The 24228-nt window shown below is 39.4% G+C and overlaps 1 protein-coding gene across 4 annotated transcripts in view; it reads right to left on the bottom strand.

Moving 5' to 3' along the window:
* Positions 1–24228, bottom strand: part of fam204a (family with sequence similarity 204 member A) — a 70507-nt gene that overhangs the window by 12377 nt on the left and 33902 nt on the right. For all 4 annotated transcript variants that reach the window (XM_078566025.1, XM_078566026.1, XM_078566027.1 and 1 more), the window contains exon 7: positions 4799–4905. In XM_078566025.1, coding sequence (XP_078422151.1) covers positions 4799–4905 — 107 coding nt within the window. The remainder of the gene's footprint in view (positions 1–4798; positions 4906–24228) is intronic.

Here is a 24228-nt window from a genome sequence, read left to right as displayed (position 1 = left end):
CCAATGTAGCAGAGACCGCATTGTGAGCAGCAAATACGTAGGATAAATTGAAAGAAGTACAAATAATTCACTGCTTCAGCTGGCAGAAGTGTTTGGGGCCTTGGACAGTGAGGAGGTAAAAGGAGCAGGTGTTACATCCACTGTGATTGTATAAGAAAGTGCCGTGGGAAGGGAATGAGGTGCTGGGTGTGATAGAGGAGTGGACCAGGGTGTCATGGAGGGAATGGTCCCTTTGGAATGCTGACAGGGGAGATGGGGGGAAGGTGGTGGTAGGTGTTTGGTAAAATATTCTATCAGGTTGGGGCACCCTATGATTATCAGCACATCGTTTTGAAAAAGTTCTGAAGACACAGCAAATTGTGATTTCTGGTCATTGTTCCCACTGGGACTGGTCGAGTCATTGATCTTATTGCAGTGCCTGCCATTTGATTTATGATGTCAGTGCACAGTTCCCACCGAATCCACATCCGTGATGTGCACAGCTGGCCAATAAACTATTAGCACCTCAAATTTTAATGTTTTTTCCAGCACCAAAGCACCATTATTTCCTTGACTTGACGTGCATATCATGGGAATCTTGCAAGTGGGAAGAAAATGCTTCTATTGTGAATCATGGGTCAGTCAGTTTGTAGATGTCTCTGACAGGAAAGGTTTCAGCAAGGATTGGCACCGGAAGGTGAATAACATAAAGAGTTAGTGGGCACATAGTAATGACCTTCAATGGTGTTAATATACTGGGATGGTGCTATATTATAGTAAACAGCTCATTTTGATTTACAAATGACATTATATTTTGGTGATTTTTGTTTCAAATTCACATGCAGTAAGTAGCACCTCAAGTTCTGAAAGTAACCATTTTTTAAGCTGTCTACTTAATTTTCGATATGCTTTTCTGGAATGTGAAGAAAATGATTGCTCCCAGTGTTTCTCACATTGAAACTGCTTCATGATGGAGCTGCTTTACATGTTCACTGCAGAGATTGGGTGTAAATGAAGTGACATGTTGGGTGGCATCTTCATTAGACAACTCAGTGCAAGCACAGATAAACAATTACCCAGGATCTCTGCTTTTCTCTCACTTTTCTACTCTTACAGGACCCATGGGTAATTTTCCAGCATGTTGAACAGCTAACAGCCTGGCTGTCAGTTAACACAACTCATAACATATTACTAAACAAATTATAACATTAGCCACCACGGTGATTTGAAATCATGACAAGCGAGGTGTGAAGCAAACACCTTAAGAGGCTACCTGCAATTTGTTAAAACAAAAGCAAGCAATAAATCTTAATATTTTTAACATAACATGGAAAAGCTGAAATAACTTTTATTAATTTAATTCTGAAAAAAGTCGTAACATAATCTGCACAATATCAAATTTGATAATGACTCAGATTTTCCTGTTAAACTAAAAGTTAGACTAATAGTGTTGCTGTTATTTAAGTAAAAATGGTACAGCAACTTCAGGCATGAGCACATGCATTGTTAAACTCAAATATCCAAAAGTTGCTGTCGTTCCACCGTTTGCTTAATGAAAACGGCATCTCAATGTCAAGTTCACCACTGGAATGGACTGAAGTTGTGGTTATTTCTGCAGTAGATATGAATTAAACTCAACATAGGAAGTTCAGTCTTGTCCATTCCCGTCTTAAGTGTCTTTTCCTAACAATGTTATCTGTTAATTACTCCCAAACAACTTCTCTGGCACTGAAAGTTAACTGTTATAAGGGTAGAGTTTAATTTTTTCGGGTTTTAATTGTTTTTTTAAACTTATTCTTTGTTTGATTTCTCTCTTTCTCTTAATTCAAGCTTTCTTTTCCTCGCTCTAATTCTTGTTCTGCGCCTGATTTGGCATTGAGTTCATCCACTTTAATTTATACTTCCTTCTCAGTCCTTGTACTATTAATTTCACAATCTTTCAATCTGATTGATTAAAGAGATGCATAGTTGCTAGCCTTGTTCACTCAGATGCACTGCAGGAATTCACCAATGCTCCTTAGACAGCACCTTCCAAACCCACGACCACTACCACTCAGAAGGACAAGGGCAGCAGATAGATGGGAACACCACCACCTCGAAGTTCCCCTCCAAGTCACTCAACATCCTGACTTGGAAATATATTGCCATTCCTTCATGTCGCTGAGTCAAAATCCTGGAACTCCCTTCCTAACAGCATTGTGGGTGTACCTACACCACATGGACTGCAGCAGTTCAAGAAAGCAGCTCACCACCACGTTCTCAAGGGCAACTAGGGATGGGCAATAAATGCTGGCCCAGCCAGCAAAGCCCACATCCCGTGAATGAATTAAAAAGAGCCCTGCTTCCAATGCTGGGCCGTTCTTAGGTTACACTTTCAGCAACTTGCCATGCAAAAAATTTAAAACCTAAACATACAAGGATAAATGTAATTTATTTTTATGACTGTTAGATGATCTATTCCAGCAAATCATGGGTTAATTTCCTCTTTTTGGGTAATGCCCTACACATTATTTTGCAACCTCTGCATCCTGTACGACCCAAAGCAGGGTTTCTGATTCCATATTCTCTCCATCTTATGGAGAGAGAACCTGTTTGTTTACGATCCCTTTATCTCATAAATCAGTCCAGTGAACCTTTGCTGAACTGCTCGTAATGCAATTATACCCTTTCTTATGTAAGGAGACCAAATCTATATACAGTATTGCAGATGCATGTACAGCTATAGCAACATTTCCCTAGTTTTATACTTGATTCCCTTTGCAATAGATGCCAACATTCCATTTGCCTTCCTAATCACTTGCCTCACTTGCATACTAACTTTTTTGTGATTCATGTACCTGGACACCCAGGTCCCTGTCTAAAAATAGAGTTCTGAAGTTTCTCTCCATTCAAATAATATACTGCAGACTTTATTAATATATAGAATATAACACTGTCTACAGATTGAACGATGTGATCCTAAATCTTCTGAGGTACATTACTCAAATGTGAGTCATGTGATACAACTACTTTCAAACAAAAGTAACATGGTACATTTCTGCAAACAGGTTCTTGTGGTACAATCCCATTATCAGTCACATGGTACAACAGCATTGCAATGTCAAGGCACATCATTGATCAGAACAATGTTAGTTATTGCATGTTATTCCCTGTCTGTTCCAAAGTACATTTCATCTATTGGTTCTTCTCACAAGAATATATCATTCAACTTCATTGTGTTAACATATATATTAAATTATAAAAAATAAGATAGTTATTATATGCTTCAAGTCAGTAACACATCCGGGTCCAGATAAAAATACATTGAGTCTTATTCTTAAAGTTTATGTCATAGTTAATATCTGTTAAACTATGTAACATACCTAGCTCTATTACCTAACATATCTGTGGCAATAATATATTTGTTATACATTAACCCTTACTGGTATTATCAGAAAACTCTGTATCCTTTGAGTTGCTAGATTAATATTTCATTTCATAATCAAGCCCTAGATTCATCTACAATTAGAAAAGGCATGTTTGGAGAAACTTCCTCTTGATTTTTCTCACTAATTGCCTTCAGCTGTCACCTCTCTTGAGCAATTGACATGCTGTTGAGGTACAGTTCAATAGGTAATATCTCATTGAGCTGTCCATTATTCATATAAAAGCCTGGGCAGCATGTGTCCAGCAGGCTACTGGATGGCAGGGTGCACGATCAGGAACCCTGGTTGATTTCCCTCTCCCTAAACAAAAATGTTGAGGCTGAGAGTCAAATCCAATTACATAACTGAGATCAGTTAACTGAATAGAGACCCAAAATGACCTGGAACTGTCTTTGTCTCTACGGCTCAGCTTCTCATTGGTTATAAAGATACTCAGCAGTCAGAGCACATATCAGATCATTACTCCTATTTTATTCTTCTGCCTTTCTAATTCTACCTTCTTTTCCTATTATCTAAATTATATTGCATTACACCCTCCCTACGGTGTCTATTTTCTCACTTACATTATAGCATTCTATTTTTACTATTTAGACCCAGTTTCCTGTGCCTCCACAATCCATGTTCAAGACCACAACCATTTCACCAAAAATGCATCTTGTTTGGAAAATTGCTTCAAAAGTCCAATACATTAGCCGGTCAGGAAAATTTTTTAAAATTTCATTCACTCAACAGATCGGCATATCAAACTACTGACATAATCTTTGGACGACAACAGCAACTTTAATAAATAAAAAATGCAGACAGACATTACAATTGGTCATCCAGAAGGTGACAAAATCAGTTACTGATTTTATAGGTGATACTCCAAACTTAAAGTTAATTGTACAAGACACTTCACAGCTAAAAATCTCTCAAAATAAACTACTGTTTTCCTTTATCTCGTGTTTAAATGGTGATTGAATGACAACCAAAACAGACAGCTTATTACAAAACCAGCTCTGTCAAAGATTCTATTTCAGTGAATTCTGTATATCTAACTAATCTTCACAAATATATCACGTAGATTTCCATAGAGACAGAGGGAGGAAAAGAAAAATAGTTATCAGGTCATTATTAGACAACAGCATGAAGCAGTATTGATTTCAGTTCCCAATAACTGATAGCCAGAAGTGCTCAACCGCAGTACTTGTAAAAGTGACTGAAACAGCTACAGTACCATTTTTTCTAAAAAAAAAGTCTGCTGCAGCCCATGCCGCAAGCCCATTAATCCAAACCTTGCCAGCTGAGAATCGTACTTAAACGCAACTAATCGCACAAGAAACATTCTTGTTGTGTTGATTACTTTTCAAGTTCAACAGGAAGTGTTTGAAGTTAATTGGTAAAGAATGACTCACCCCCAAGCAAGTTGCTTCTTCTTTTGGGCCTGCTGAGAAGCTTCAGCCTCTTGGTTGACTTTTGCAAAATCACGGCAATTGACAGCTTTGGCAATTTTCACACCCAGCTATTGAAAGACCAAAGAACATTAGAAAAATTAAACACAAAAGGCATACAAAAATAAAATTAATTCTAATATCTTTTGCCTGTCTTCGCTTTTCTAACATAAAAGACAATGGTTAGAATTTTCCCTCTGGGGGTGAAAAACAGAGGTGGGGTTTGTTTCTGGGTGCCAAAGCCACCCCCAGGTGGGTGGGGTAAGTCGCTCACTGTGATTTTCAGGTTCCCTGTGCAAATAAGGGTGGCCAGGCTCTCGATGTTGCAGGGCCAATCAGAGACCTTTCAGCTTGAAAGGAGCAGCAGGCTGCAATGTAAGTAACAGAGAGGGCACTCCAAGGTGGAGGTGCCCTTTCTCCAACTTTTTCAAATCTAAATTAAAAAATGGCTGGTGCAGCCAGGTCACCGCTATGGTTGGGGGAAGGCGAGGGGGGGGTGGTGTGAATTGGACCACCTTACAGAGCAGCCTGTAGCTGCTCCTACATCCAGAAAGGTAGGAAGGGCCTCTAGGCCTGTCTGGAGTGCTGGTGCCCTCTGCCCTATCACTGCATGGCTTCCTCCAGGCACCTAAACTGGTTTACTTCTCCTGCTGGAACCTGGAGGCCAAGTGGAAAATGCTGCATCTGCAAAAATGGTCCAGAGGCAAGCTGGGGCTAAGGAACTGGCACGCCTGGTGGAGCTGCAAATCCAGCACAATAAGACGCTCTGTATATGCAAATTGATCCAAAAACAATCAAATAAAAAACATTTCTTTCTCCTCATTCACATCTAGTCATAATAAATCTTAAACTAAATCCTCCTGTTTTCACAATAAACCTTATTGAAAGACAAAAATTACAAAATATGCTTAATCCAAAAGTGAAATAAATTCATGCCAAAGTGCAAATTGTACACAAAAATGCAACAGAATTACATTACAGCCAAAAGCACAGTGTGCCAAACTTTGACTGAAAATTCTACAATCCTCCACGTCAAGAAATATTTTGCTTCTGTGGTGGCTTGAAGGGAGGGGGGATGAAGAAAACCGCAATAACTTGAAAGCTATGAGTGCAATGGTGAAACAATTTATTAAAACCAGAATGCAGAACAAGATCTGTCACAGGCTGTTCATGTGAATGGCCCGCAGTCTTACATTTCAGTAGATTATGTCCCAGCCCTTGCTGACGCAGTTCTATCCCACAAATATTTCATACTACTTATTCTTTCTGACCATAGTACAGTACCGTACACATTTCTGCATCAATATTATTCAATTTAGCTTACATTTTATTTCCTTCCTTTTGATTTGCTGCAAGCTGCATTTCTGTTTAAGTTCTCCGGATGTAGGCACTCTGACTAGGTTTAATTTATTATACAAATAAGATTTATAAATTAATTTATTATCTTTAGTCGGGCTAAGGTGGTGGTTTGGGGGTGGGGCTGTCTTCTCCTAGAATCACTGGAGTCTTTGTGGTGATGATGAAACTCCACAATGATGCTGGGTAGAGGGTTTAAAGTACAGAAGTGCTATGATGTCATTATGTTCCCTGCCTTTGATTTACTCAACAAACCACCAGGAGTTAATTCAGTATTTTTCCCCTCCTCACTCAATGGCTCTGGACCATATGATTGCATTGCACAGGGTACCCTCCAGCAGTGCATCTATAGGGCTGTTCTTTATGCGAGATTCAACAGGCCACTTGATCACAGAGGATGTCACAGCTGAAGCAAGGGGCAAGATTTTAACACATTCAAAACCCACTCACTTACAAGGAGTTAAAATGAGGCCCAAACTGTTCACATGCACTCTTCTAGCTGGAATCACTCAGGGGCAAGGGCGCTTAAAGAGTTGCCCCTTCTTCATGACAGTGATATTGAAGCCGATTGCAGTGGCCCAAACACTGCTGATCTAAGTCAGTACAAATCAGGGTTTAAGCTTGGATGGTTAATTTTCCAAATGAGCAACTGGTTAGTTATCATCTTGTGTTTTGGCAAAGAGTTAAGTTCCAGCTCCTCAGATTGTGTCATCCTTCAGCATGACACCTTCACCAAACATATCTTCCAACCATTTCTTTTTAGCATTCTGAAGGGATCTTTCCCTCTGTAACACCATGGTCCACTGTTCAATCACCCTAACAACTCATCCTCTTCCCACAGCACCTTTCCATGCAAGCGCAGGGTATGCAACACCTGTCCTTTCACCTCCTCTCTCCATACCATCCAAGGCCCCAAACCTTTCTATTCCTTCCAGGCGAAACAGCGGTTGATGTGTGCGTCTATCAATTTAGTATACAGTATTCACTGTTTACAATGCAGTCTCCTCTATTCAGGGGGAAACAATTTCAGGCATAACCTTTGCCCCATGTTGTTTCCATTTACTTTGCAGGTTTGGGTTTGTTCTAGTTTTTCTCTTGTTTTAGCTTTCAATCTGCCATTCACACCTCCTCTAGCCACATCTTTTGTTTCTTTACTTGCACCATTACCACTCCCTTTGGTCTTGCACCACCAACTCTTTTGTCATTTAATCTCTACTGTCTTCCCTAGGGAACCTTTACAGAACTTCCCTATTGTTCTTTTTCCCAATGTCTCCCTATTTCACTTGCTTAAAATCTAGAACATTTCTAACTTTTCTTAGTTCTAATGAAGGCATTGAATGAAATGCTTACTACTTCTCACTCCACATATGCTGCCTGACCTGCTGACTATTTCCAGCATTTTCTGATTTTATTTCCTCAGATTGTGTGTATGAAGACTACATAATTCTTCTTAACCAACAATTTACTTTTATATTTTCATCCTTTTCTCCTCTTCTAGGTCTTCTCAGGTTATGTACTGTACTCTATAAGTATGTAACATGATCCTCAGTTTCTATCAACAGCACTCTTCAGCTTGCTGCTACGTGTGTGAGATTTGCCCGAGGTAACTCTGTATAATTTATTATCTGTAAGAAAGCATCTGGCATCTCTACTTGGCATCTCTCTCTGAAAATCTAGTTAGTAAGAACTAATTGCAGGCAGAAACTTGTTTACACAACTTGCAGTAATAATGACTGTGTCATGAAATTGTCACCCCCACCCAATCTTTGTGATCTGCTCCACTCCTACTACTCCTCAGAACTCTCCATTCAGCTGATTTTGACCTCTCTTGCATCCTCCCTCCATTTCATAGAATCATAGAATGATTACAGCACAGAGGAGGCCATTTGGCCTACTGTGCCCACGGTGGCTCTCTGGAAGAGCAACTCACCTAATTGCACTTCCTTGCCTTTTTCCTGTAACCCTGCAATTTTTTTCACTCCAAATAATTATCTAATTCTCTTTTGAAGGCCTTGATTGAATCTGCTTCCACCATACTCTCAGGCAGAGCATTCCAGATCTTAACCACGTGCTGCATAAAAAAGCATGTTCACCTTTCTTCTTTTGTCAATCACCTCAAATCACTGTCTCTGGTTCTCGTTCCTTCTGTCGATGGGAACAATTTCTCCCTATCTACTCTGAGCCCTCCTGATTTTGAAAGCCTCAATTAAATCTCCTCTTAATCTTCTCTTCTCCAGGGAGAACAGCCCCAGCTTCTCAAATCTATCCACGTAGCTTAAGTTCCTCATCCTTGGAACCATTCTCGTAAATCTTTTCTGCACCCTCTCTAATGCCTACAAATCCTTCCCAAAGTGTGGTGTCCAGAGCCAAATACAAAACTCAATTAAGGTTGAACTAGGGTTTTGTTTTAAATAACCAAAACTTATTTTTTTTGTCCTCTATGCTCCTATTTATAAAGTCCAGGATCCCATATTCTTTATTAGCCACTTTTTCAACGTGCCCTGCTACCTTCAATGATTTATCACATAAATGCCCATGTCCTTCTGTTCCTACATCCCCTTCTATAATTTTACTGTTTTATATTGCCTCTCCTCATTCTTCCTCCCAAAATGAATAATTTCACACTTCTCTGTACTCAATTTCATCTGCCACTTGTTCGTCAATTCCACCAGCCTGTCAAAGTCATTTTAAGTTTATCGTTATCCTCCTCACAGTTTAAGATACTTTCAAGCTTTGTGTCATTCACAAATTTTGAAATTGTGCCCTGTACACCAAAGTCTATGTCATTAATATAAATCAAGAAAAGCAGTGATCCTAACACTGGGGAGCCCCACCATATATCTTCGTCCAGTCTGAAAAACAATCATTCACCAGTACTCTCTATTTCCTGTCACTCAGCCAACTTCATATTCATGGCCAGAATATTGCCGTCGGCGTGCGGGGGTGGGCGTCCCAACGTCATCACGTGTCATTTTGATCTTTCATTCGGCGGCTGCGCGCCCGCTGAACTGTCAAAAGCCTGTTAAGGTCATTTAAAAAAGCAATTAACCCTATTAACAACACTGCCCATCCAATGTTAAGGTTGGCGGGCAGGCAAAGAGCCCAAGCGGCCTTCGCGTTTTTTAGGAAACCTCATCCACGGGCAGGATGAGGTTTCCTGAAGGTTTAATAAAATAATTAAATAAATTTTGCTAAATGTACAAACATGTCCCAGCTCATGTGACACTGTCACATGAGGGGACATGTTTAAATAATTTTTCCATTCATTTATTCAAAACTTTCATCATCAACTTAATCTCCGAGGCAGCTCTGTGACTTAGGGAGATTGCTGCGCTCTTTCGCGCGCATGCGCAAAAGAGCGCAGGCCCCGACTCTCCCTCCTCCCCCCACCCGCACAGGTATCACTGACTGCTACCAGCCGCGCGTTATACTGGACGGGCCTTAATTGGCCCGCCCACGTAAAATGGTGGCACACAGCCGATCGCGCATGACAATCAGCTCCGCGCCCGCCCCTGCCCACTCCCGCCCAACATAGGTAAGATGCAGCCTCATGTTGCCTTTTCTTCTATGGGCTTCAACTTTGCTGACAAGCCTGTTATGCAGCACTTTGTCTTTTGGAAGTCTATGGACACCACATCAACCCTCTCTGTTACCTCATCAAAAAACTCAAGCAAGTTAGTTAAACTCAATTTTTCCTTAACAAATATATGTTGGCTTTCCTCCATTAATTCACAGTTGTCCAAGTGATTCTTCATTTTGTCCTGAATTATTGTTTCTAAAAGCTTTTCCAACACTGATGTTAAACCGACTGGCCTGTAGGTGCTGGGTTTATGCTTAAAACTTTTTTTCAAAAGAAGTTTTAACATTTACAATTTTCCAGCCTCTCGCACTACCTCTGTATCGGAGAAAGATCAGAAGATTATGACCACTGCCTGTCCATTTCCACCCTTACCTTGCTCAGTCTCCTTGGATTAATCTCAACCGGTCCTGGTGGCTTACCAACTTTAAGCACAGCCAGCCTATCCAATACCCACTTCTTTATAAATTTTTAGCCCATCAAGTGTCTCAACTATGTCCTCTTTTACTCTGATTTGGACAGCATCTTCTTCCTTGGTAAAGACAAATGCAAAGTACTCATTTAGATCTCATCCATGCATAAATCTCCTTTTTGGTCCCTAATTATTCTCACTCCTCCTTTGACCTCTATCTATATGCTTAAAGAAATTATTTGGATTTCCTTTTATGTTAGTTGCCAGTCTCTTCTCATACTCTCTCTTTGCTTCTCTTATTTCTTTTTTCACTTTCCTTTGCCCCTCCATTGGTTGCTGTGTCTTCAGCCATCCAGGCTCTGGAATTCCCTCCCTCAACCTCCCTGTCTCTCCACCCCTTTCTATTCTTAAGACCCTCCTTAAAACGCACATCTTTGATTAAGCTTTTGGTTACCCCTCCTAATATCTCCTTCTTTTGGCTGATTATGCCTCTATGAAGGGTTGTGGGATTTTCTTTTCATTAAAAGCACTATGTAACTAAAAATTGGCACGTAATTGTGTGCTTGTGATTACATCTTGTCACATAACTGCCAACAAAAGGAGTGGAACTGAAAGCCACCAGTTATAATTTATGAGTCACAGCATACAGGTAAATGAATGGATAGCGTCAGCACGCTACTAACTGAAATAACTGATAGAAGCGCAATGTTGTGAAGATGAAGATGTCCACTATAGAAAGAACTGCACAACAGTGCAATACCTCGCTCCTCCAATGCCATATCTATGATTTCCTGTGGATGCCTCTCTTTTATTTTTCCTTTCTCCCCACAGGGAAGCACTTTGCCTCTTCCTTTCCTATGGTAGAGGTCAGGATGAGAACTCACTAAAGTGGGAAGTAGCATGGATATTCATATGCCAAACATGATTTAAGAAATTATCATTGAGGTTCATTTAAGAAGAACTGTCATATAGACAAGCTATTAAGGGTGATCACCAAACCATAATACAGAAAGGATTGAACACCTTCAGGAAAGAGGATAGCATAAAACTGGAGACGGAGAAAAGAAACAGTTTGCATCTATGTACTTACAATATTCCTAACATTAATGGTGATGATATAAATATATAAATATGGTGATTTTGTATCTAGTTAGGCAATGACGATTCAGTAATTTTTCCCTCTTGCCTTAATTCTAATACTATGGAATTTTCCAGATATATATACAATTGTTCATACGAAAATATGCTGGATTAGTTGGTAAATGTAACTGAAATCCATAAATTGAAAATAATATTCTCAATCAAGCTTTGGAATAACATACTTCCTTGAGCCATCCCAACAATTTGTGATTAATGAAGGAAAAGTCTAACTCTTCTAACCTAGGATCCTATGCCCATATATATTGAGCCTTGCTAATGGAAATAATTGTACATTACAAAGAAGGGGTTGTCAATAATGAGCAGATAATATGCAAAGTTTTGCTATATTTATAATACTTTAAGCTCATCGCTTGACACCAATTCCACTTTCAATAAGCCTATTCATCAAGTAGAAACCATCAATTTTAGAAATACAGATGTGAATGCACACCATGCTCATCCATCACATGCCATGTACATATGACAATGCTATCTGACCCCTTGTAATGTCAAAGTTATATATTTACTCATAAGAAACAGAAGTGGGTTGAAATTATGGGATGTACAGCACAGAAACAGGCCATTCGACCCAACCAGCCCATAAATTGCCCAACCATCACATTAAATTCTCTGTTTCATTGTTTTGACAGAGGCATTAATTGATTTGTGGGATAAATCCCTTTTAAATCAAGCTAAGAAATGTTTTCTACAAATAGCACATTACATGATTTCAATCGACTAAATATTGAACTATCTGAATTTAAAGAAATGGTATCTATGTAAGATTACACAGCTGGCTTGGGCTTTTAAGTTATTTGTAATTTTGCATGGATAATGACAAGTAAATAAACACCTTAACAAACAGAAAACTATATTTTAGCTATAATTTATGCATCTGCAATCATTACGTAGTTATCAACTTTTTCACTTACAAAGTTGACAATGTTGACATTAACATTGGTAATTGTCTATTTAACATATATCACATCGTAATTACAGCCTTCCCCTACTAGAAGCACCACCACTGATGAGGGTACAATTACAGCATGTACTAGTATACAACAGCAGTTTCTATTAAAACTGTGCATATAGAAATTTATGATTGCAATACGTAAAGGCAGAAGGTGTGCAAGTAAGATGGGGACTGAACTGTATTTACACAACCTGGTCCATTTACTGGAGCTCTCATAGTTTAACCCAGAGATTCCCAAGCTTTGGGCACAAACCTCATGCACTCCCCACCCCACTAGGAACATGCAAGCCGCAGGGGAGGAGTGGACATAGTGGCCAGAAAATACCTCAGCTCTGCTCCCGTTTTGCCAACGTTATTTCACTGCAAGACAACATAGGAGTAGCAGGAGCAGATCCAAGAATTTCCCAGTCACTGAGTTCTGATGAGATTATAACAGGGCAGAATTGAAACAGCTGAAATTTTCTGGATTACCACTCACATTAATTATGCAAAATGATTGTTTCTTAGAAAGAAGGGGCACACATGGGAAATGAATCTCCAAAGTTGGGCAGGGGGTTGGGGTGGAAACGTTTTTTAAAAAATTGGGAACCTTTGGTTTCAAATGTTATCTGAAGCTTTTAAACACCAACTCACTCCCAAGGTATCCAATACTTTTAATGTAATTAGTGGAAATTACCTGGACAAAATCAATGCTCGGGGATGAAGTACAAACATTTGTAAGTCTTAAATATCTTTGTGATTTTTAATGTGCACAAATGTACATTAACACCAAGTACCAAAGAAAAACAGCACAGCAATTCAAAAAAAACTTTAAAAATCAGATTATGGCTGTAACTTTGATAAGTCGGTGTTCTTTAAATTCTGAACATGAATTTATGGGATGTCAGTGAGAGAAATTTTCCATATTTACACCAGGAAAGAATAAAAAAGTCAAAAAGAATGCCTAGGGATAAGAAACCATATCACCCCTTAAAATGCTAACATCATCACAATTCAGACCCACATAATTGAAATTATTCAGTGACTATTATTCAATAGATGTGATATTTTTGTTAAAATTAAGTCTATTTTTGCAGTTGCCTCTTATAATGAGTTGCAATTTTTCTGTGTACTTTATAACATTTCTTAAATCAAATATATAATCAAGGAACATCATTCAAGAACTCAAATACTGCGACAAGAAATTGAGGATAGGTTGCCTGTTTGAGGTCCTTCAGGTCGACTAAGCCAGCTTCAATTATCCAGATTGGCATGTGTCTCATGTATTACTGCACCTTGAAAATACCGTTAAGAGAATTATCCCTTTGAAACTGGACAGATTTATGTACAAAGATAGCAGTGGATTCACCTGAGGCTGGGAACAGTGCAAGTAATAAGAAGCACAAGCTGACCTGTCAGGATATCCCTAATTGTACCAATGCAGTAGTTACATTCAGCCTTTTAGGACACATGACTGTGCAGCTATGACGAAGCCAATATTTAAACAAAATGACTGTTCTATAGTCCACAAAGATTTTTTAAGAGATTGTAGAATTTTTAATTCCCTTCCAGTTTTACCACAAAACTAAAGTATTAGAACTCTTCAAATTCTGATGTTTTTCTTATGAACTGATTTAAGCTACATTGATTTATTAGTACTCATTATGACAGGCTGCTTTATTTCATGACCTATTACATCAATTTTATAAACATCATAGAGATTTTGGTAAACAGCAAATGTTCCTATGCAGGCTAAGTGAAGCTGATGGTCAAGGTAATATTGTGTCACATCATCATGAAGATCTAAAAGCTGGCATGGTTTAGATGGGAATGGAGGGAGGGTAGGACAGAGTCTGAGCATGCAGCAAAAGAACTGAACTCCAAAGGCTTTTTATCACTGTATTTCAGGAACCAAGGGTGTAAAATGTTCTAATTTGGGTTATATTAAAAGCCATAAAAGGTCTTTCAAAAAGATTAATGGTACTTTCTTGGATTGAAGATAAGGGTTTTAGCTGGCTGGAAATACATGGCTTTTGCTGGGCCCTTGAGGCATTCATCTATACAGCCACTTGGAAGATTTGTAAAAGCGTCTGCATAACCTGCAGCTAATGAACAGTAAAGATTTTTTCCAACATTCCTCACAATTTAATATAAAATTTACTATTAAATCCATCAGGGGAAAAATAATACAAAAATGTTATTAATAACACAGGTTGGATTGGTGGCATTTTTAAAAACAAACATTTTTGTAGTAGAAACTCCACTGTGATTTGTGTATTAAATTATGTTATCAGTTCAGTCTGCGGTTTCCTTGATTGTCTTTACTGGAGCTCTGCATTAATGTCTATGCAAGTTACCTAGGAGACCAAACAGATCAAAGAGACAAAACTCCACTGTCTGATTAATCAGCCTACAAACGGCTTATTTTTTTTTGCCTTCATGCAAGTATGAAAATTAGATTCTGGGAACCGTACATTGTGCAGATTTGTTCATTCTTATCAGAACAAAGCATGCAGCAGCTTATTTCATGGATCACTGGCACAGTCGTCAATGCAACACTGAGCAGGTGACAGCTCTTCATTTCGTAGGTTGAACAAAATTAGTGAAATTCAGTGTAAATTAGCCTTTCATCTTGTAGGTAATACGGCAGATTTTCAATTTCCAGTGCCTGCATGCTAAAAAGTCTAAAATGTTCTTCTTCTTTTTCCTCCCTCCGACAAACACATAGCTAGTCCCCATGTTCTCACATGTTCTTTATCTCAGCCCTTCCAAGTGAGAAAAAGCTTATTAGTTCGCTTTGAACTTCAATCGCATTTACAACAACAGTTTTATAAGCTAATTAGAAAAACAGATTAATTAATGAGTAACTAGTAATAAAATGGCAATCAGGAAGAAAGAAACAGAGGGTGCTAAGCTTCAACTACCATCAATTAATACCTAATTACAAACAAATTATATATGTATTTTGCTGTGGGCTTCAATTTACTGAAAAAATGGCTGCAATTAAAAAGAGAAAACATGTTGCTTAATTAAACTGCAAAAAATCAATAGTACAAAAAAAGGCTTTGCCTACCTCGGCAATTAGTAGAATACAATAAAACTAATTCTATCGCTTGACTTTCTTAGCCCATTAATTGAAGCTCAATATCATGCTCCAGTAATTTAAGACCAAAAACACAAGTGGTAGTGTTTCTCTTGCTCAAAATGTGTTCTGAAAAAAAATTATCTGTACACTTTTTCGCCTGATAAACCGAGACAGCTCAATGGCTTGAAATAACTGCTGCAATGTAGAAACTCAGCACAATATCATAAATCCATTGCCTAGTGGTCACCTTCATGAATTTGACTGAACTGGTTGAGTATAATGCACAACTGTTTAATCCAGGTACCAAATAAAAAATTACCATGTCCTAAATACAACATTAATGTAATGTTTAAAGGAGCACTGCAATGTGGTAAATGCAGAGTATCATGGTTTTGTAAATGTTTGAGTCAGTTAACTATTATCCCAAATAGTTTCAATGCATTGTATAGTAATTGCACCAAGAGCACCTGCTTAATGTATGTAAAGCATTAAGTTACTTGCACATGTAAAAAAGCACCAAAAAAGAACATAGCAATTAACTGTCCTAATATTTAAAACTTGCAAGCTGATCTCTAAAAGTCAAATATTAGTACATTTCTAATTTTCAACCACATTTTGCCAAAGCTCACTCTTGATTTGAAAAAATGAAACCAAATTAATCACTTGATTGTTGAACTTAGCTGACAGGAGTACAAATATAATTCTGCAAGAGCTAAAAATGATCAATTGCTCTACAAAGACTTGAAGACAATGGATATTTTGCATTAATTTTGAATAGTGAAACAGGATTCAGATTGTCATATTCAAGATATACGGCACAGCCGTGGCCTCTGATTGACATATAACTGTATAAATTATGTAACAGAGTGTGAGATCTGGTTCGGAGCCAAAACCGACTCTCACCTTGATTCCATACTTTCCCCGCAACAAGAGATTTCTGTGTATGTACGAACACACGGCTCTGCCTGCCAGCTAGTTACATTTCATTGTTAAGAGAATGTGGACAGGACTATGCGATCTCCCTTAACATTTCAAACAATTCAACTTTTGAAATGAAAAGGTTCCCAGGTGAAACCATCAGAAGTGCATCAAATTTGGCTTCACACTTGGCTGGAGTCATATTAAACCTAGTGTTAAGCACAAACAGCTTATGATTACTCAAGACTGCCTTACAATTTGCTCAGGAAGCATAGTGGAGACTTGACTCTCAGTTGCATAACTGCTTTTGCGCACATTCACAACTGGTTTGGAACCATACAAAAGAGGTAGTTTTGGAGTACAGTAACATAAGTGCTCAATCTCAGATAATTACAAGGAATAGAATATTCAAAAAGTAATTAAAATAAAAGCAAAAAACTGCGGCTGCTGGAAATCCAAAACAAAAATACCTGGAAAAACTCAGCAGGTCCGACAGCATCTGCGGAGAGGAATACAGTTAACGTTTCGATTCCGTATGACTCTTCATCAGAACTAAGGAAAAATAGAAAAGAGGTGAAATATAAGCTGGTTTAAGGGGGGATGGGACAGGTAGAGCTGGATAGAGGGCCAGTGATATGTGGAGATTGCCAAAAGATGTCATAGACAAAAGAACAAAGAGGTGTTGACATTAGCTAAGTTATGTGCTTAATGGTGACATTAAGGGTAGAAAGCAGGCCAAGCAAGGTACAGATAGCCCTAGTGGGGGTGGGGTGGGGGCAAGGGATCGAAATAGGCTAAAAGGTAGAGATAAAACAATGGATGGAAATACATTTAAAAATAATGGAAAAAGGTGGGAAAAGGAAAATATATATAAATTATTGGAAAATGGGGGATCGGAAATGGGGTGGGGATGGAGGAGAGAGTTCATGATCTAAAGTTGTTGAACTTAATATTTAGTTCGGAAGGCTGTAAAGTGCCTAATCGGAAGATGAGGTGCTGTTCCTCCAGTTTGCGTTGAGCTTCACTGGAACATTGCAGCAGGCCAAGGACGGACATGTGGGCATGAGAGCAGGGTGGTGTGTTGCAATGGCAAGTGACAGGGAGGTCTGGGTCATGCTTGCGGAGAGACCGAAGGTGTTCTGCAAATCGGTCACCCAGTCTGCGTTTGGTCTTTCCAATGTAGAGGAAACTGCATTGGGAGCAGCGAATGCAGAAGACTAAATTGAGGGAAGTGCAAGTGAAATGCTGCTTCACTTGTAAGGAGTGTTTAGGCCCTTGGACGGTGAGGAGGGGAGAAGTAAAGGGGAAGGTGTTGCACGTTCTGCGGTTGCATGGGAAGGTGCCGTGGGAGGAGGTTGAGGTGTAGGAGGTGATGGAGGAGTGGACCAGGGTGTCTCGGAGGGAACGATCCCTGCGGAATGCCGCCGGGGGGGGGGGGGGGTGAAGGGAAGATGTGTTTGGTGGTGGCATCATGCTGGAGTTGGTGGAAATGGTGGAGGATGATCCTTTGAACGCGGAGGCTGGTGGGTTGATAAGTGAGGACAAGGGGGACCCTATCATGGTTCTGGGAGGGAGAAAAAGATGTGAGGGCGGATGCGCGGGAGATGGGCCGGACACAGTTGAGGGCCCTGTCAACCACTGTGGGTGGAAAACCTCGGTTAAGGAAGAAATGTCAGAGGAACTGTTTTTGAAAGTGGCATCATCAGAACAGATGCGATGGAGGCGAAGGAACTGAGAGAATGGGATGGAGTCCTTACAGGAAGCGGGGTGTGAGGAGCTGTAGTCAAGGTAGCTGTGGGAGTCGGTAGGCTTATAATGAATATTGGTGGACAGTCTATCACCAGAAATTGAGATAGAGAGATCAAGGAAGGGAAGTGTCAGAGATAAACCATGTGAAAATGATGGAGGGGTGGAAATTTTGGATATTTTCAATTGAATTTTTCTTGCCATTCTCTGCTTTTAAAACCTCTTTAATCATCATGAATATAAGAACTTAAAAGAAACAGGAGTAAGGGTAGGCCATACGACCACTTGAACCTGCTCTGCTTTTTAATAAGATCATGGCTGATCTTCTATCTTTGCTCCACTTTCCTATCCCATCCCCAGAGCCCTTGATTCCCTCCATGATCAAAAATCAATCACAGTCTTCAATATACTCAACGTTAGAACATCCACAACCCTCATGCCTAGTACAAAACAAGAATAGAGCTGAGGGGCCCTATTTTAACCCAATCAAAAAAACCACCCGTTTTTATAAGAATTAAAATCAGGCTCACGGACTCCAAATCAACTCTATCCATGGAGATAGAGTTTCCATAGTCGATAATCCAGGCTCAAATTGTGTTCACATGCTGAAGTGAAGATTCCATTCAAGCTCATTTGCATAGTCACAAAGGTAAAATCTTCCATGGAGCAACAAAATCAGGCAGCTTTCTTGAATGTAATTTATTTTCTTGCAAAAAATTCCTTGATATATTTAAGAGTGGTAACCTGCTACAATTTTATTGATATGGCTGAAAATGGGTTTATCTAAGTTTCTATTCCACCACCATTTTAATTAACTGAAAATACTTTTAAAAAGCTATTCAGAACCATCTATTAGTTTTATTAGTATTGTCAGTTTCTTAGGAAATTTTTCTTAATACTCAAAAGCTTTTGAAAGGTGCCTATTAGCATCCTCATTAGCACCTAATGACATGGACAGGATTTGCATGATTTTTTACTGCCCATGATCGATATGTTTATATGCAATGAGTGTGTGTCTTATTACCTTGGATGGGGCGGGGCAGTAAATTTCAGGGGGGCAAAGCACCTTCTGTGAATTGATTCAACATGACATCAATTCCTCTACATCAATGCTGAATTAGTCCCTGGAAAATTACTATAAATATAAACAGGCCTTCAATCGCACCTAGAACATAAACCTCATTATGGGAAGCATCACAATGTATAGAGGAACTTAACGGGGGGAGAAATCAATTTCAAGGTATGCAATAAAAAAAGCAAACTGCACAGAGAAAGCAACCAAATATTTAAACTGGTTTGAATAACTGGCAGTTTTAAAACTTCCATCAAATAAATAATCCCTATCACTTGACATCAAATACTCACTTTAGATTTTAACTTTTAATACAATGTGTCAGAGTTTTCAAGTTGGAAGTCCGAAAGGACAGCCTGGGCTTCAGAAAGTGAAGCTGTCGTGGAGCTGACCAACCTGTAAAGTCCCAACCAGGCAGAGGTGAATCTGCCTTTTAATTTAAAACAGACATTTTTTTTTGGTACGGTATTAAACTGTTTGTTCAAATATAAACTACTCACTATTTTTCACTACAACTACTGGCAAAATTACTGCCAGTATCGAATATATGATTTTAAGCATAGATTAAGTATGAAGATCTTTAAGTCAGTTTTTAATGCATTTATTTAAAAAAAAAATTTTGCGGTTCAGGGTTTCTGCTTTGGGCATAATCGGTGACCGAGGCATAAAGTGCACCCAAAATTGTGCCAGTTTCGAAAAGCGTTGATTTTCTCTTGCATCTATTCATTTGCATATGAATGAACATAAACGAGAGGATTTTGAGGTCAGCAGTAAAGCAAGGGTAGTCGCCACTGACCTCGAAGAAAGAAACTCTCAAAGACCTAGCGATCTCTGTGGCGGGAATTTCCCCTTTCCCAGCAGCAGTTTAAATCTAGCGCCAAATCAAGGCGACGTCGTCGCATGTAGCAGCAGTGATGTCAGCAAGTAGGTAGGCAACCAATCAAATTGAAGCATTCACATACTGCAAACTAGGAAATTAAAAGCACTTAAAAAACCTTCATTTTTAATTGAAATTAATCATTTTTTAAACAGTTTTTGTTTTAATCAATATTCCTTGGTACATTTAAGAGTGTAGCCTGATGTAGTTTTATTAACACAGCTGAAAATGGGTTTATCACAAAAAAATAACCATTTTTGATCAGTGTCTGCGGCACTGAGTGAGCAGATTTTAAAAAGGCATATACAAACCCATTTGCTAGTTATACTGGTGTACAGTAGTCAGGTTTTCACTACATTAAAAATATTCAAACATTTTTAAAATGCGCCAAGCAGTGCCCTGGTGTCTACAAAAAAGTTTAAGTTTATGAGCCTCCTGGCTGACAAGCAAACTGGCTCATTTAGCAGAAACTTGTAAAGGTGATTAATTCCATCTGGGGACATGGCCAGTTTTGTGAATTTTCAGTGCAATCTTTGTTAAACTACTGCAAATAGTTCAGGACACTCAACTTGCACTGAACTTAATTCACACTTGATCTCCCGTGATCTTTTATACTGTGGTTTGGCTGATTTTGGCCAAATTGCCCTTAAAAAAAGGCTCATCCTAGCTGGGGGTAAGAATTTGTTCAATTTAGCACTACGTACGCCAAGTCTGTGAGGGAAGGCAGGCGGCTAGAAGCTGAGTTTTTTCAGAGTTGGTTTGGAATAGGGTCAGCTGTCCACCTTTGTTGCAAATTAAGATGGTTAAGGCCCCAACTAGGTGCAATTTTGCCAACAATTTACCATGTGCAGAGTCCATCAGTTCAATGCAGGCAGCCTCCCTATGTCAAGCTGGGAGGGGGGGGTGACCATTAGAGCCAGATCCCTGGCGTGGACATGACAAGCAGATTTCATGCCTACCTTTGGAGGGGTTTCTCCTCCGCTCTGAGGGGCCTATCAGTCTTGGCCCACATAATTTCTGATTGGATCCATGACTCCGAGGGTGCCTATACAGCAAAGCACCCTCACGACTTGCCACAGCAGCATCCACCTACCCCAGAGGATTGCCAAGGCTTCCATGATTGGGCTTACAGCATCTGGAGCATGCCCACTGCCCTTAATAAGGCTGTAAGCATGGAGGCGGCCAATTAAGAAGCTGCCTCTTGGAAGATTGCGCTGCCGGTCTCACTGCCAGCAAGTACAGGTTCAGGGCGAAACCTGTGGGAAAATCCAGCCTAATGTTTCAGGTCCTGAAATGTTGAGCAGGATTTACTGAGGGCAGTGGTGGGCTGGACATCCACCACTAAAACTGGTATTATCTCCACCAACTTGATTTCTGTGAGCCCCGAGGAAATCATGTCCTTAACTGGCAGCAGGACCTCTGCCATCGGGGCTTATGGCTCCATGGGGGACATTTATTTGCAGGACTTACCCAACAGAGCAGAAATCCTTCCATGAAGAACTGCCAGCCAATCAGAGGCTGGCAGCTCTCCATTACTGGCAGTGCCACTAGGAGCCGTGGCTGCAATCATTTGGGCCTTCACCAGGGATCCATGGAGAACCGTAAGCAAGGGTGGGATGGGGTTGTGGGGAGAGAGTCGTCAGGTGCACAAGGGGAAGTGAGTGAAAGGGTGGGGGATGGTTCTCGGTGCCCCCAACTTCCCGATGCTGGGTTCCATGATCAGGCACAGAGTGCGTTTGAACAAGGGTGCCCTTCCTACTAGGTTGCAAGCAAACTCATCAGGGATTGTTGGGTCTCCCTGCACAACAATGCCCTTGCTCACCGCTGGCTAAATACCCCATTAAGGGCGGCAGGATGAGGCCCTTAATGCCCACTTAAGGGTCTCAATTGGCAACTGGGTGCGAAAGTGCAAACAACGCTTTCTGTCCTGGACTTAATTGGAGGGAGACTGGAAGGCAGCGGGATCTCCTCCCTGTAACCCTCCAACCTGATCACATGCCCACACCGTGCCCTAGCCCCGACTCCAAACTCATCCAAGGCGGGCATTAAATTCCTCCCGTTAACTCAGTTTCCCCCTCAATAGATGCTGTCTGGGCTGCTGAGTATTTACAACATTTTCCGTTTTTATTTCATAAAAGACCAATGGTTTCTATAGTAAGAGGAATACAATCCTTCACAACGAGCTGGGACCCGTGCCGAAAATTTGACATCAGCAAGGCACACACAGCACACAACTTGCAGGCTAATGTCACAAATGTGATGTATGCAGGCCTGATTTTTGTTAATAAAAATAATGGGACTTGTTTTTGATAAAAATCAGTGAAAGCTGATGAAGTACATTGTTAATGTATGCTTATATCCTAAAGGGGACTTGAGATGAAATAAGGGTTAATTAGGATAAATAGCCTGCATGGGATTCAAGACTAGTTAATCAGAAGGTTTTTATTTAATTTCCAAACTGCTACTTACTTAAAGAATTAATTATCTGTAGGTCAATAACAGGCACATCTATAGTGCATAGTTGGTTTACCCGTTAGCGTGGAAGCTACAATTACATATACAAGTCAGAAACCAATCAATATGTATCTAATTCATACCTCAAGCTACAGTTTTTTTTAATATGATTGTACATGCCGCTCTTTTTTCTACTGATATGCAATAAGTCCTGTCAAGTTGACTGTTTTGATGAGCAGATAGCTTAAAACATACCACTCACCAACACAGAACAAACATCAAGGTCCAGCATCAAATTAGTTGCTACATGAAGTAGCAGGAAAATATTCATGTTCTCATGGAAGAATGTCCGGTATACAACAAATGATACCTTTCTGAGAATACTAGAGAATTAGGTAAATTTCATTATCGATATTTCATAATACAAATTTCATAATATAATGCTTGGGGATGAGTTTTGAAATCAGGCATCACTACTGCTAGCACAGCTTCTGAGGCATTGCTCACAGTGAAGCAGAGGATAATGTTAATATAGCAGCTTGAATGGTTCCAGGAAGCAAGTGCATGCTGTATGCAAGAATTTTAATATATAATTTCCATCTATCATTATGAATAGGTAAAGAAATTTACCTCATAATAAATATCTCTCTGTCCTTAATGACTTATGAAATTCCTTTTTATAATAATAATCCACTTAAAAGAAACTTAGTATTTTAATGCGGATTCTATTTGTGGAATAGTTGGCATAGAATGAAAGGAACTTACAGCAAACAGTCATGCTGCCAAGACTCCTTTTTGTTACTGGAATTTGTATCTTTCTCCAAGAATATAGGGTAAGTTATGCGATCACTTCGTGGCCCTCTACGCTTGAATATGTTCAACTAGCATGTTAAAATGTTCCTCCATTTGTCAACAAGCCCATTTATTATCCCAGTTCTTGATCCTCTGAGTCGCCTGACACTCCAAGTTTTGAACAGCTTTTAAAAGCTCTTTAATGAAAATGTAAGGTTCATAACCCAACACTAAGGATGAACTCCACTGCAAAGATCTTGGTCTGTTCCTATTCCATTGAAAGAGTTAAATTTCAGACAAATATTTCAGACCTGGCTATAGTTAGGAAAGAAATGCAGTTTCTATCCAATTATTATTATCTTATATGCAAAAAAGTTCACCATTAACTGAATTTAATACCTTCAAATTACACAAAATCTGTAAATTTACTTTGGCAGGTTGTTAAATGAGGTCAATATGTTTTATTGTAATCAAATTGTTGCCGTGGGCTAGAGCACTCACAGACAGTATGGCACCTTTGCAGAAACAGGAGTTATCTAAAACTATAAATCAAATGTGAAATTTGAGTTTCAGCCAAACAAGAAATTTCAGATGAAGAGATTGCTTCAGGCTAATAGCAAACACTTCTGGTCTTAAAACATAGTCATGCAGGTAAGCTGCTGTTTTCTCCAACAGCTCAGCAAAAGCCAATCTCTTCCCAACAGCAATCTTAAAATAACACAGCATTGTTATTTATCATTTCTATCAGATATGAACTTTATTACTGTTCAATTAAACTACCATTTTAACAAGTGCTTACCAACATTGTTTAAGCGATGCAGTTTTCAATTTACTTACCATTAATCAATGCATGTTTCCCACTCAACTGCTTAATAGCACTTGTGGGCAAAGCATCAGGCAGTGGTAGGAAAATATTTAGTTCGGTGAATAGGCTAAGTATGATGGCTGCTAGACCCCAACTTCAACATGATAAATGTTCTCTGAATTATGTGATGCAAAAGGACTCTTCAATG

The sequence above is a fragment of the Cetorhinus maximus genome, chromosome 20, assembly GCF_964194155.1.
Source record: "Cetorhinus maximus chromosome 20, sCetMax3.hap1.1, whole genome shotgun sequence".
Lineage (NCBI taxonomy): Eukaryota > Metazoa > Chordata > Chondrichthyes > Lamniformes > Cetorhinidae > Cetorhinus > Cetorhinus maximus.
This window is presented reverse-complemented; position numbering and strand designations above follow the sequence as displayed.